The following is a 14,913-nucleotide window of genomic DNA, read 5'->3' as shown; positions in this document are numbered from 1 at the left end:
CCTAGCAATCATATCCAGGCATGTGAAGGGCAAGAAAGTCATCAGGAGTAATTAGCAGGGCTGATCACCAAGGGAGAGTTGTGCTTGACTAACCTGTAAACTTCTACATTTAAAGGACTGCCTGAGTAGATAGGGGAAGAAGAGAGTAGTACAGTGTCTACCCGGGCTTCTGTAAGGCCCTTGATGTGGTCTGTTATAAGAGTCTCACAACCCCTCAAACTGTTGCTGTAGTGGCTGGATGGGCAGACACTGAAGTGGATTGAAAAAAGGCCAAATGGTTGGGCCCTGAGGATGGTGATGAACAGTCCAAAGTCTAGCCGGAGGCTGGAAAAGAGTGGTGTACCCCAGGGGTCCATACTGAGTCGAGTCCTGTTTAACACCTTCATGAATCATCTTCATGATAGGGTGTGTTATACTCTCAGTGAGTTGGCTGATGACACAGCGCTGGGAGGAGTGGCTGATAGATCGTCCAGATGGGATGGTTACCATCCAGCGGGACCTGATAGGCTGGAGATCTGGGCTGACAGGAATTTCAGCAAGCATTGCAAAGTCCTGCAATTGGTGAGAAAGAGACACACACACAAGTACATGCTGGGGGGGGGGGGGGGGGGGGCATGTGAATGGAGGGGAGATTGGTTGAAATGGGCCTGGGAGTGCTCATGGACGCCAAGCTGACCATGAACCAGAGAGGTGTTCTTGTTATATGGAATGCTACTGATATCTCAGCTGCATTAGAAGTATTGCCAGGCAAACAGGGTGTTCCTTCCCTTCTGCTCAGCACTGGTGAAGTCTCATCTGAAGTCCTGCATTCAGCTCTAGGGTCCCCAGGAGAAGACTGATAAGCTACTTGAGAAAGTCCAGAAAAGGACCATAAAGATGATGGAGGAACTGGAGCATCTCTCTTATGAGGAAAGGCTGAGGGATCTGGGTCTGCGTAACCTGGAGAAGAGAAGACTCAAGGGTGAATCTCATCCATGTATATAAATACCTGAAGGGAGAGTGCAAAGATGATGGAGCAAGGCTTTTTTCAGTAGTGCTCAGTCACAGGACTTCTCTATGATTCTGTGATAAATAGTCCCACTAGCTGCTTCTGGTTGAGGAGTCCAGGGTGGATATGAAGTTGTTGTATATTCTACTTGGTATTTACAAAGACATTTTTGAATGAAAACATCTTAGCACAACCTTAAAAATGTTCACACAACCTTAAAAAGAACGGCGCGTTTTCTTTTTAGTATATACATTCATCATAAGAATGATGGAAAAGAAAAAGGAGAAATGTGGTGTTCTTCATAGCCTTGTAGTGGCATCTTATCTCTGATCTTTTATATCTGTATATCAGTTCAGGGAGTGAGAGCATAATGTGCAAGTAATTAACATTGCTTGGATTTTGTATTGTTGGAAACAAGGTGAGCCTCCCATTTCACAGAAATTTTGCCAACAGCAAATCAACAGGATTTCAATTGTAATAGTCTGTCACGTGTGGGAAGGACCACATCAGTGGCTTGACATGCAGCTTAGGAAAAGGCTGTAGTTCTTACTCAGTAAAAAACAATTTGACAAAAAACGTTTGCGTTGGAGCTACTGCCTTTAATGTTCATTTTACATATTATGACTCCACTGATCCATTGTGGGCTGAAAGACCACCAGATATGGGATCACTGTTTTTCTTGCTCTGCATTTGTGCTGTTCCTTGTATACTGGGGTTTTAGATTTTGCTTAATTGGTTTTTTGGGACAAGAAGATGGTATTTTTTTAACCTGCCAAGCTGTTGCCCATCCTCAGTTATCTTTGTTGGTTTGAAACGTTACTGTTTCTCTACAGATTAATTGGGAAAGGAAGGGCTTGTGCTGGCACACTGCTGTCATCTTGTTGTAAAGATGCACCTTATAAGTTGTGTGTGTTACAGTCTTACCAGAATGCAGGTGTCATGATATAAAAACACCACATTTCTCAAGTTTACCACTGGGAGTAGCTTTCTGGAAGCATCCTTCATTATTGACATGAGCCATTCTATAAATCCTTTTTTTACCATTTCTTCTTGCATGTTAATAATATGTGTGCATTTTCATACACTCACACAAGTTTTAGTATGTATGTTAGTAAATATGTTACAGTACAAAAATTCTCATATGTTTTTATTGTACTTTGTGTATTGAGGAAAATGTCATGCCACACCTTTGAAACAGAGGAGTAGAAGCTGTAGTCTTTCTTTTTCAAATAGTGATTAAGTTTACCATTACAAATTCTCAGAATAGCAGTCTGTCCTGAGAGTGGATTTGGTAAAGGAAAAGGCAATAAACTAGAGTTTCTGAGATTTCTCTGTGGGTGTGACAGTAGAGAGTGTAGGCACATGCAGATAAAACTGTAGATTTTCTGTGAAGTAGTGGTTTTTAAATACAAGGAAAGCAACTGTGGTTTAAGTTCAATTAACTCCATATTGAATATATTGCCCTTGTCTTGCATTTGGAGTTTTCCTGGTTATAAGGTGCCACCAGGTCAATGTGAACAAGTAAACTGTATGTATTAGACCAATACTTCTTCCTAAGCATTGTCTTGATATCTGTTTTTTCAGTACATTTTTCTGCAAATAGTACTCTTAAGAGACTGCAAGACAGAAGTCCCTAAAGGTCAATGCTGTTTTGAGCAAAGAATGCTCCAGTGTTCATTTTCTTTTAGATAGTGACAGGTGGTGCACATAAAAGATGCCCAGATTTTAGCACTCTGTTAATTTTAGCTCAAAAGTCTTGTATGTTTTTTCTTTCCCGGATTTTAAAATATAAATTTAAGGATCAAAGAAGCTGCTTCTAGTCTGAGCATACAGATTACCATGCTTCTACACTGTTATGTGAAATAATTTTTTTTCTGTTTCTATAATCAAAATTTTTGTCTCAATAACAACAAAACTGATTTTCTGAGGAGCCTGATACAACTCAGTGAAAGGACTCTTTGCTCAATGCTATTTCATAGACTGCTAATTTGCTAACATTAGAACTAACTTTCAGTCCTTCCAGTTTGTTACTTCTCTCATGAATCCTAGAGTTTAGAATGAAATTGTCTTTTGAAGCTATGAATTCTAGTTGTATTGGAATACTTTTTCTATATTGATGGAGCCAAGCTTTTATGCTTTCATGCTGACGTAAATTTTGAACATAGTTCAAAATATGAAGTCCAGATACAACTTCTTTCTATCTTTGGTGCTTAGAACTTGATTATGAATCAAAAGTATGTCATACTTTGAAAGTCTCTTCTAAAAGGTTTTGACATAATTTGCGCTATTTCCTTTTCTGCTATATTATTTTGTCATTGTGTGTAATGGCAAGAAACAAACATCTTTTGTATCCTGTTGCTTGGTATGGATAGGTATTTGCAGCCTTTGTCATTAGCAAAAGCTTAAATCTTTGTAGCATGTAAAAGTATCTGTATTAAGAATAGCTGATTTCTGATATGTCTTTATGTTTTGTTTCTTTTTTTCTTCCAATAGAAAACCGTTGCATCTCCAACTGTTTCACGCCTTACAGATACTTCAAAATTCACAGGTTCTCACAAAGAGAGGTTTGATGCCAGTGGGAAAGGAAAAGGCAGAGCTGGCCGAGAAGATCTGGTGGATAACTCAGGATATGTATCTGGTTATAAGCATGCAGGCACATACGATCATAAAGTACAAGGAAACAAGTAAGGCTGAGGGTTTACAACACAGAGGGGGATAGAGTATATATTTGTAAGGATGATGTTATGAATCCCACATGTTTCAGTTATTGTGAATGTTGAGACTATGTTGTCAAGAAGTTGTCTTCAGGAACTGGAACTGATTTCAACATCTGAGCTACTTGCAGCACAATGCCACTTCATTACATTCCTCATGCATATATTGGCAAAAATTAATAAATATGTAGGTATAAAATATACATCATTTTGTTGAGCTTTAGGAAAAAAAAACCCAAACCAACAAACAACAAAACAAAAGTCAAGAGCAGTTATACCACACTTTGTCAGTTCAAGCAAAGTATCTCAAACATTCCTAGATGTTCAGTTGCCCTGATGATGTCAAAGAGAACTTCTTGAAAAGAGGATCTTTTGTAGCAGTCTTTCTGAAGAATATCCCGTTACTTTTAAAGTTTCATTTGACTACTGTTTTAGGGTGGGGTTTTTTTTAATGTCTTATATGGGATCTAGCACTTCTCTTAAAACATTCAACAATATACTATTGAGAAGTAAGTGGTAGTGATATACTAGGTTCTAGCCTGTGATTGTCATATACAACTCATAGAAAAACTGAAAAAAAAGCTATCTCTAGGACAGTATAGGCTCTAAAGTATTTTATGTCAACAGAAAGAGTTGGAAAATACCAGCCCTTACTTTCCTCCTGTCTATACTTCATGCTTGTTCTTGCGTGTACTGTAGCATGGTTCTGACTGGCTGGATTTGGATGGAGCTATTGTACTAACCTGAGAGGTGAGGAACAAGACATTACTAAGAAAGTCTAGTTAAGGATTTTCACAGTCTATTTTCAAGTTTGTGCTGCCTCACATTGGAAGTGAAGGGGGCATTAAGCTAATAATGCTTTAAAATATTGTTTATGACTAAACACTGCTGATCAGATTGCTATTAAATGGACATTATTTTGCCCATATGTTGACACATAGTCCCTTTAAGCTCTAACATATGTAAGGAAAGCTTGTGGCCCCTCTGAGTAAGGACATTTACAGTTAATATCTGTGTAATTAGATGCAATTTACCCACAAAAAATAAAACCCCAAACCTTTATAACTAAGCTATATTTTATGATAGATTCACTGAAGCCAAGGGATTTGATTGTCTGTTCACTGGTGCTGCCAAACTTGGGAGTAATAGTATTGTTGGGAATGGCTTTCCAATGTTACCGGGAGAACCAGTCCCAAAGGTTTAAGGTACAAGCAGCTGAGTGTGACCTAGCTGGGGTCCAGAATGCTGAAAGAAATTAGTTGGAATAAAAATAACTTTTTTTAATTATTAGTTGAAAAGGAGAGAAAAGGCTGTTCCAATTTTCTGCAAGAGCTGAACATGTACCTTGATGTATTACTCTGATGCTCTAAAGTTACGAAAGATAGGATGTTTAGTATTCAAAACCAGCTCTTTGCAGTTCTGCTTTACTTTCTTTCAAAAGAGCTTGTGCACTGATTTTCATGTTCAACTCTGAATAAAGGTTAATAGATGTATTTCTCTCCCTCCACCCATATAAGCATCCCACTCAGAGTACATAAACGTAGGTGAGCAGTGTGTGCTGTCATGTGCCATACAGGTGAACAGTCTGTATTTGTCCGATGAATGGAAAGGGAACACTGGTTTTCAGCCCTTAAACTGTTTTTATTCTGCTGATGTTGTGTGATAGCCTACAATTTTGCCCTCAGTGACCCTTTGAGCCAATACATCAGCCTAAAACGAAAACAACAATAGCAAACAAAAGGCAAGGGCCTCCTTGTGGACTTGGACATCCTTTCGTTTGTTTATAATTTATTTTGATATTTGTTTTTAAGTGGGAGGGAAGTTTGCCAAAACACAGCACCCACTCTTGTAAAGATTTGAATGGCTTTTCCCACAGATGGCTTTGGTTACCTGGGAAGATTTTAGATGTATGTAAAGATGTATGTAAAGATGCAAAGTGTTCAGCTTTGTGAACCCTTTTCAAGAGTTACCCAGTGTTCTTGAAGAGTGTTATCCACTCCTGTGTTGCGCTGGGGAGCTGTCACACTTCAAAGCAGAAAATAAGATACTTGATACCAAGTGGCTAAATTATTCTGGCATGGTAGTAAACTGTCTAAACGTAAAGATCTTCTTTGTCACTGGTGCCTGTGCACCTGAAGACAGCTCCAGGGTAGTCATGTTTTTTTAATGAATAAAAAGTCTGAGGCTATAACCCTTGATACATCCTTTAGCTGAGTTACAGGCAACATCAGCGTCCTGTTTTTCCTTTTGACTTCAAGACTTAACTAATAACTCATTGGTGACAGAAAAGTTCTGGACCCAGCCTCACTAAAGGGTGAAATGAAGACTACTGCAGAGTCCAAGAGCACACTGTTGGCTTGGGTGTTTGTTTGTTGCTAGCTATCCACCTTGTCTGGCACATGGGGTGCCAGTTTGCTTTTAGATACACAAAGGACAGGCTTTCTCAGGTACCCAAATACAGAGTGTCTGTAATGCTAGAATGTTTCCATATAGGAGGAGTGATTGGTTACAAAGATTATAAGATTAATTAGGTTTTAAGTTGTTAGTTCAAAGTGAGAGAGATCAGCATACTCATAAGATAAAAGGCATGCAAGGGAATTAAGAGTGCAGACAGATCCAAGCTGACACTTGAAATTGAGTTATAAGAGGTTGATGTAAGGAGCTGAGCTTCTGCCAGAGTTTAATTTGCGTGCTTGTACAGTATAAAATCCCTGCCATGAACCAAAGCACTTTATTTGGACCTGATGCAAACTTTGAAATTCTTCCAATGGCATAGTAAGCTTGGGATCAGAACCTTAAAAGATGGTTCAGATTTTTTTTTTCAGCAGTATTTTATTTTAAGGAACACACTTTTTTTTTCTTCCTTGTTTCTATAGTATGATAGTTTTGAACCTCAAAGTGGTCCATGGAAAGAAGTCATTATAATGTGACAGTTACAAAGGAAAGTTGTTGCTGCAAAGATAGTACTTAGTAAAGATTTTTCTCTTTTTTCTATGCTTGGTGTGAAATATAATGGCTATGAATAAAAGCATCTTATGCAGCTGTGTATTAGGGGTTCACTACCTACTTGAGCTCTTACTATTCCACTAATATTGCTAGGCAATTAAAAGTCTAAATGCTTGCTTGATTATTAGGTCTTAAGTTCCAGGCCTGCTTGGGAATGAGGCAAAGTACATTATCTTACTCATTTGCTGTCCCCTCAACTCTCAGGACAGTAAGTACAGCTTTTACCTCAAAGATGACAGGAAGGGATAGCTGAGGAGGTGCCCCATTTTGAGCTCTAAAGAGTGTTGTAGAGCATATTCTCTTCCGATGCACCATGCTGCAGACTGTAACTAAATGTCATGTCTGAAGTAAGGACATGGGAACCTAATAAGGTTTTACTGTCCTCTCTTTTGTGAGGGCATCTCAATTCATTCCATCTAAATTTCCAACCTGATTTTCAGCATCTTCCACTACATAGCACTGTCTTACGTGACACCTTCTATAAAACCCTGTTGTTCTAGTTATCTTTACTTTCATTACTAGAGTAGATGCTACCAAAAGAAATGGGATCAGAAAATTCAGATAGCTTTTAGAACTGCATTGAAGAACAAACTCAAATTGTATTTAGATACTGTGGCAGTACACAATCCTTACTTGTATGTCTACTGAAGCTTAATCTGACCATCAAAACCTTTACAAGACTGAGGACAAGAAATGAAAATCCATACTGAAGCAAATGAATAGTCATTACAAGTAATTTTCTAAAAATAACATAGTTTTTAAGTAATATATGCAGTAGTGAAAAGGGATTTTCTCATCAGTGCTTGCTTACTAATTCCATTTAGTCACTCCATGAGCTTTAGTTGAGAGTTTCATTGGGAGTTTTGCCACCATCGGTATGGAAATATCAAAACCAAAAATGATCGTCCTGTTCTTTGTGGTTATCAAAGCTATCACAATAACATTACTGAGAAGCAGACATTAAAAAACACACATAGTTTCATGATTCCTATGTGAACAGTTGTAATTAATTGTAATCAAGTATTTGGAATCCCAAGGGAAATGTTGAGTATTGGACTATAGCCAAAATTTAGCTCCTATTTTTTCAAACCTATAATACTTCTTACCTCCTTTTCATTTAGGAAAGTGAAAGAGAGATTTCAAAACTATTCACGTGTCACAGCTTGTGTTTTTCATCAGTATAGAGATTGTCTTTCAAAGATATTTTGAATTGAAGTATGTATTTTACTGACCTTACCTAAATTAAAAATTCTGACAATTAAAATAAAAAGTCTGACAAATTTTAGCATTATACAAATGTGTAATGTTCACAAATTACCACTTCAGTCATCCTTATTTTCCCTCTGTTGGCTCAATTAGTATTTTTTATGGTAGCTGGAATTAGGCAGAACAAAAACACAAATGACTACTATGGGTTTGGCTTGGAAGTATCCCAGCCATCTGTAACCATCTGTAGAGAAAATCCTTATGTATATTCCCCCAAAATCAAAACTTGAAAGTTGTAATTGATAGGTTTTTTTCCTTAAGGCTTTTCATAGTTATGAAATGAATTTAAATATTTGTGCCTGCATGAATGATAGTCAAAACATAACCCTGCCTTCAGGGATGCATGTATTCTGGGGGCACATGCCTGTCATCCGTGAATAAAAATTCTCTGTTTGCACTGGCCAAGAGCAAACCTTTTACCTTCATGATAGAGAAAATGTAATGTTGCACTGGTATGTGTCCTCTTAACTGACTGTCAGCCTTGTGTGTGTGCCAAAATAACTACACCTTTGTGTATGTTGTTTGTAGTGCAAATATTATGTTCTTGACTTGTCACTTAGTTGGTATTAAGTAACGTAATGCACAAGACTTGTGTAGGTTTGTGTATGTGTGTACACATACTCTTTGGATCCAGCTTAAGTAATTAAACTGTGTAAATGTTGATGAAAAACTTAAATCTTATTAGGGCCAAGCTCTAGTCCTGCAGCCAGTGCTGTTCAGCTTGGCTGGCTGGGGACATTGTCATTCTCCCTTCATAGCATGAAGGTAGTGATCTAAGGAGACTTTTATGGTTTTACCTATCTACCCAGTTCTGAGAGAAATCACTCTTCAGCAATTCTAACATGGATTTAGTATAACAAGAGTAGTTTCTCCATGGTGAGGAAGTAGGAGAGAGAGAGTTAGGGTGAAAGCTTTCCTCTGAGTGCTCTTAAGAAACCATTTAAAACTATGCTCTGCATGGGCCCTGTAATTCCCTTTGCCCCAGCTTTGTGAAGCAGGTTGATTCTCACTGTGTAAACACACAGCTGTTCGTCATCCATTAGTAAGTATAAAGCTGTGGTACAGTGAGATGTGAACAGGAAACAGGAGTGTCATACATTGCCTATGGACTCAAGTCTTACTTGGGCCTTTATACAGTTAAATACTAGAAGCATAATGACAGTACTTAAACTTCTGTGAAATTCTTAAAGTCTGGAGTACCTCAAATTAATACATGTGTACCTCCTGTATTGGGAGTGTTTGCCCATAAAATATCATTTAACATTCAATTGCTCATTTTGTGCAACTCCAATGTGTTCCTTTGGCTTACTTAATATAAGTTGGAAATAATGGTCTGGGTTGTTCTTTTTAAATCTTCAGAATCCTAGAACTACTAAGAAACTTGCAGTTGCATTCATGCTTGCTCATTAAACTCAAAATCAATACTTTGAATGATATCCCAGCTAAGAATAACGCTTCTGGGAGTAAAAGAATATTGCAGATAGAAGCTCCACATATTAATTGTCTAGATAATTTATTTTTGCAGGGAGAAATATCTGTTAATATATTTGGGTTTTTAAAAATGTTTTTCTGTGTATTAGCCTTGGTATATTGCTTCAAAAACCCTATGGAGAAGGTGGATTTCAAAACAAGTTTAAGATACAACTCTTGACTTTGTTGTCAGAAAACATTTGAATTGGCATATTTCATTCCAAGTAATTGATCATCCACTTAAGGTAGGCTTTGGCAAGAGTAAGCCTGATCATAAATAAAACAGGGAAGAATCCAGCCTCTTGGCTGAGCATTCCTGACAGACATTTGCAGTTCCAGTAGTCTGAAACAATTTTTTAAAAAATAAGTTATCTTTTGTATTTATGTGCATGCACACAGACACTACTTGGGGGCATGGATAGGATATACATGAGGGCAAAACTACAAGAGACTTTTTTTTTTTTTCCTTTTATAATCTTGCATTTAGAAATTGACATTGAAATGCCCAACTGACTAACCTAATTTGGAAAAATGATAAGCTACTATCATATTCCATTGCAGCTAAATAGCCAGTGAATTAATTTTCAAATACAGTTACACAGCATCTCTTTTTTGTTAGTTACTGTAAAGCTTATGGCACTGTACAAAGTGAGTTTTGATGAGGTCTCAGAGGTCTCAAAGAGAATGCTCATAATAATTTGCCCTTACCTCCAGTCATCTTTATGCAAAGATTTTTCTATTACTTTGCACATTTTTCAGAAAACATCAGAAACATGAATAAAGTTGCACTCAACTAAATTAAAAATTCACCCACCTTTGCATTTTGATCATGAGCTACATTATAGAGGAACAACAAAATAAGGAAAAAAGATGGGAGTCTGAATCCCCACAGCAGTGAATTATTTTAAGTTCCAGTTTACATCAGATAAGTTTCTGTATGCTTGCATTTGCTCAAATGCTATTTTTAAACAAATAATTAAATAATGTGAAATAATGCAGCCTGGGCTCTGTTAAATAGGGTATATTAATGCAACTGAAATGCTGTGTATGTCTGTAATAGTCAAGCTAAATATGTTCTAGATCTTTACAAAGGCTTTGTGTCAAATCAGTTAACCTACAAACTGACATCCTATATAAAACTGTGTTGGCAAACTACTTTTGTTTGCACCGTAGTGTATGAAAAGGTAAGACCATAGGCAAAAACAAGTTATAAGGTGCAAAAAAGTGTATTTGTTTCTAATCTTTGTGCTGGGTTCAGAATATATCAGCTTTGGAAAATTCTTGCAGCAGGGAAATTTTTTTGTACAATGCTTGTAATACAAAGTGATTTGTCTTTACATTCTGTAAAGCAGAGAAATGGTCGATATTGGATAAATATATTAAAGTTTATTCTTAGCAAGGTGTTAATGTTTCACAGATTTAAATATTAGAGGAGAAATATATATTTATACAGAAGTATAATTTTTGAATGAGATTGATTTTTTTCAGTCATGAACCATTTATTTATCCTCATTATACTTTATTCCTTTGCTAGCTTATCAGTCCATACTGTTCCAATGTCCATTTCTAATTTGATTTAGATGTTTTGATTCTTCATTTGCACAAATCTGGATGTGCATACTGTCAGGACCTGATCATAAAGGGTGGAGACAAAACTGTTTTGTCTTTGATTACCTACGGCACTAATTAAAATTTAATCGTTAAGCAGTTGGGATATGTAGATAGGTCTTGACATAGTCTTCCTTGGAGCACTGTACACTAAGATGAAAACCTTCAATGAAGCTTACTAGTTTTTGTTCTTATTTTCATTTGTCTTTCATCAACCAGGAAGCTGCTGTGTGCTAATAATTACCTGCAATATTTCTAATTGCAGACATTGCAAACATAAACATGCAGCTGTACTAGCCTACTGTGTTCACTGTGAAATTTTCAACACAGTAAAAAACTTTACATGATCATTTAACCTTACAAGTTTACTTTTTCTCACTAATTTAACACTGAATCTTCTTTTCGTTATTGCAAATTAATAACTTGAGCATAGCATTTCTAAATCTTAACTGTAGTAGATAAAAATGTCCTAAGCAAAGATTTTTAACCACTTGATGAAGGGGTCCAGGCACCATCCAGTGCAAAGCACACTGGGCAAAATCTTATCCCCACTGCAGCCAGTTCCAAAATTCTAGCTGGTGTTAGCAAAAATAGAACCACTATTTCCAAGGGGTTAATATGCTTAGTAACCATCACAAGAGGTTATGGAGGAGCACAGCAGTGATTCTCTATTTCCATGTCTTTATTTCTGTTAATTTAAAACTACTACTCTTCAATCTTTAAAATAAGTAAAAGAAACTTGAAGGGGGGATCATATACTACTAGTTTGTACTAGGTTTTTTCAGGAAAAGGAAACAAATTTATATATATATATATATATATGCAATATATTTTTACACTGTTTATTAATGCTAGAAAGTATTAAATGTATCACTTTATCTGTGTGAATGTTAAAGTAATGACAATGTTATGGATGTTTTAAACCTTTTGAAGTTGTCTTGTTAAATTCTAAACCCACATTAACAATGGAAAAGCTACTTTGTCTGCAACATTATTGTTGATATTTTAGGGGAGAAGTTCAAATGCAACAGTTGTTTTGATTAGCACTGTAAAAGCTTGGCTTGACAAGTTATAGTGAAATCCATATTTTAAACATCATTTTGTTAAAGCATAGCTTCTCATAAAGTATGTTACTGCTGTTGACTGACTGTATAAAATTGTATTTTTAGTTGGTATAGTGATCAATAAATGTGTTATTACATCAGTTCTGGGATTTATTGAAGTAAATGGTATTTGCTGATAAACTTTGTAAGCAACAGTTCTTTTACAGTTTAGATGTTAATTTAGTTGCTGATGAATTTATAAATTACATCAGAATACTCTCTGAACATGCAGCTGTCTGGTTCTGAGCAGAATCTATTTCTTCTTTACCATTTATTTTCCTAGTTTGAATAATGAGTAAAGCTGGCCATTAATATTTTGAAGATTCTTGTATGATGCTTAACCATGATAATGGTGATCCACCAAATGAGATCTGTCAGGGATGGCGCCATTTGTTCTTAACTAGCTACCTAAGATAGGTTGATCCTCAGTGCAAAAGCCTGAATTACTTCTCTCAGCTTCTTTAAGTGGTGCTGAAAATACTTTACTTGTAAGGAAAGAAAGTTGTTTGCTACATAGAAGATTGTTTTAATGATGTTACATCCAAAAGCAAATATGGACCTTTTGTTTACAAATAACAACATCAGTCAGCTTTCCAGTAGCAAAAATACCATGATTTTATTCAAGAAGCAGAAGACTGAAGTATTTACCTGACAACACTGTAATAGCATAATTAATAATATGAAAAAAATATCAGAGTGCTGCTGAAGAAATGTAGCAGTGTCACTTGACAATTTGTCAATTGTTAATTGACAAAATGAGCAGTCAGTTGCTAATCCAGTGATCACCAACTGCAAGGAAACATAACTAAACAGCTTACCTGTGTTTTCTCCAGTTGTTCTCAAACTGGAAATGATATTCCTTGTTCTCACACTCTAGACAACATTCTTTAGGACTGCCTTTTAAGTGAAATCTAATACAGCTGTGTCCTGACATAGCTTTTCTTCCTTCACAGAGATCATGGACTGTCCCCTCCTGCAGTCCTTTTAATTCTTAGCATGTGTGGTTACTGAAACTGTAAAAAAGTGAATGAAGCAGAACTTACAGGAAAAATCAAATTCTTTACCATTCAAAAAGCCTTTAAGATAGAGGAAGATAGTACTTTTCTAGCCTATAAGAATATAAGATCCGTATTTTCAAAAGAGTTACGGATTTTTTGTTATTTTCCTGTAGAGCCTCTAGAAATGCCCACTCACCCCTACACACCACTTACACATCATAACTTTAAAATGAAAATAACCTTCCTCTGCTAGGATTTGTTCTCTTCACTCCAGGAATACAATTATTTGAGCTAGTTTTCAGTCTGTGTAGCTACTGTAGCAATAACTACACACTCCTGCTCTCATGTCTGTACATCAAGTGCGAGCTGATCTTTCCTCGATCTGTCAAGATGTTCCACCACAGCCAGGACTGCACGGACAGAGGTGTGAAGGCAAAGGCTACCTCTGCCAAATCTGAGTCTTTGGGGGACTTAACCTGGTCTTCTAGTTAGCCATTTTTATTATTTCCTCAGCTTTCTATTTAACTCACTGCACTGATTTATTAATAATGTAAGCTAACCCAAGCACATTGAAAGTTCAAATACTAATTGATAAGTACTCAGTAAATTCCCTCTCAGTCATCACTTCTCCACAACAATAGTGGATATATGTGGAAGGAACCAAAGGCAGGGATGTAGGTGGTCTGGGGAGGAATAAACAAAGTAAAATGAAGGTGTAAGGGACTAGTCCATGCAGTTATTTGATGATGCCCTGGACTACATGCCAGCTGCCCTGTCTTATTAATTTTAATTTCTAACTATTTTCTTGGGAGAGAAGATTGTCTGTTCTGTGTACATATGTGCTTACGAAGGTCTAATTGCTACCAGCTGGAGTCATACCATGGGTCACAACAGTCAGTGTTCCCTGGGGTGCAGCGGCTAGAGTGGAGGCAGGAGGGTGACAGGAACCTGTATGCCTGTGGTGCCAGCAGCTGGGCCAGGTCAGGGCTTGTATAGCATCATCTGGCTGCCAGCAGAGTTATATACTCAGCTGAACCTAGACAGCATGCAGGGGCTTTAGCATCAGTTACGAAAGCATTCATAAGATTGGGCCAGGTACATGTATGTCTCTGAGACAGCTGGAAGCACATAACAAAGGGACCGGGCAGTCCATAACAACTTGCTGGAGAGGCTACAAGGTCTGATGGTGTGTGTCTCTACCCAGGAGATGATAGAATTTGTGGGATAGTTACTCAGCTGGCTGCACATCTAATTGTAGTTACTCAAGGGATCTAGTGTATGCTGGTCTGCATTAGGTGGGAAGGGAATGATGACATGAAGCTGTATGAGCAGATTAAGTGTAACTGTGATCTTCATAGACTTGCATGTCCAGATTCCAGCAGCAGGGGGAAATAGGGATCTAGGCACTGGCCATTGGTTAGGCTGGCTGGAGGGAATCTCATTAAATACATGCATGTTTCCTACTAGCGGCCCTTCATCCTATACTGGTCAGCCATAGACAGGTTGTTGGAACTGATTTTGGTTTTGTTGGTAGTGAGGGCTTTGGTTTTTTTAAGTGTGGAGGATTTCTGGCTGTGTCCATAAATACTACCTTCTTTGCAATGGTACTAACATCTGTTGTTGCCTGTACTGTTACAAAAATGTTGATTTGTTGTGTTTCTTAACTGATAATAGCTCCCATTAAATTACTCAAATTGAGTCTCAAGGCATGTGCATGTCTGCTAATTCTTGATAGAAATTAAAGTTCTTTACGTTAAAAC

At 37.1% G+C, this 14,913-nt stretch overlaps 1 protein-coding gene across 1 annotated transcript in view; it reads left to right on the top strand.

The window, feature by feature from the left end:
* TPPP (tubulin polymerization promoting protein) overlaps positions 1–14,913 on the top strand; it is a 75,202-nt gene that overhangs the window by 42,192 nt on the left and 18,097 nt on the right. The window contains exon 4 of the mRNA XM_066323578.1: positions 3,482–3,672. Within this exon, the coding sequence (XP_066179675.1) occupies positions 3,482–3,672 (191 nt within the window). The remainder of the gene's footprint in view (positions 1–3,481; positions 3,673–14,913) is intronic.

The sequence above is a fragment of the Sylvia atricapilla genome, chromosome 1 (assembly GCF_009819655.1).
Source record: "Sylvia atricapilla isolate bSylAtr1 chromosome 1, bSylAtr1.pri, whole genome shotgun sequence".
NCBI classification, from domain to species: Eukaryota; Metazoa; Chordata; class Aves; order Passeriformes; family Sylviidae; genus Sylvia; species Sylvia atricapilla.
Note: the sequence above shows the minus strand (reverse complement) of the source record. Positions and strands in the feature narration are given on the sequence as shown.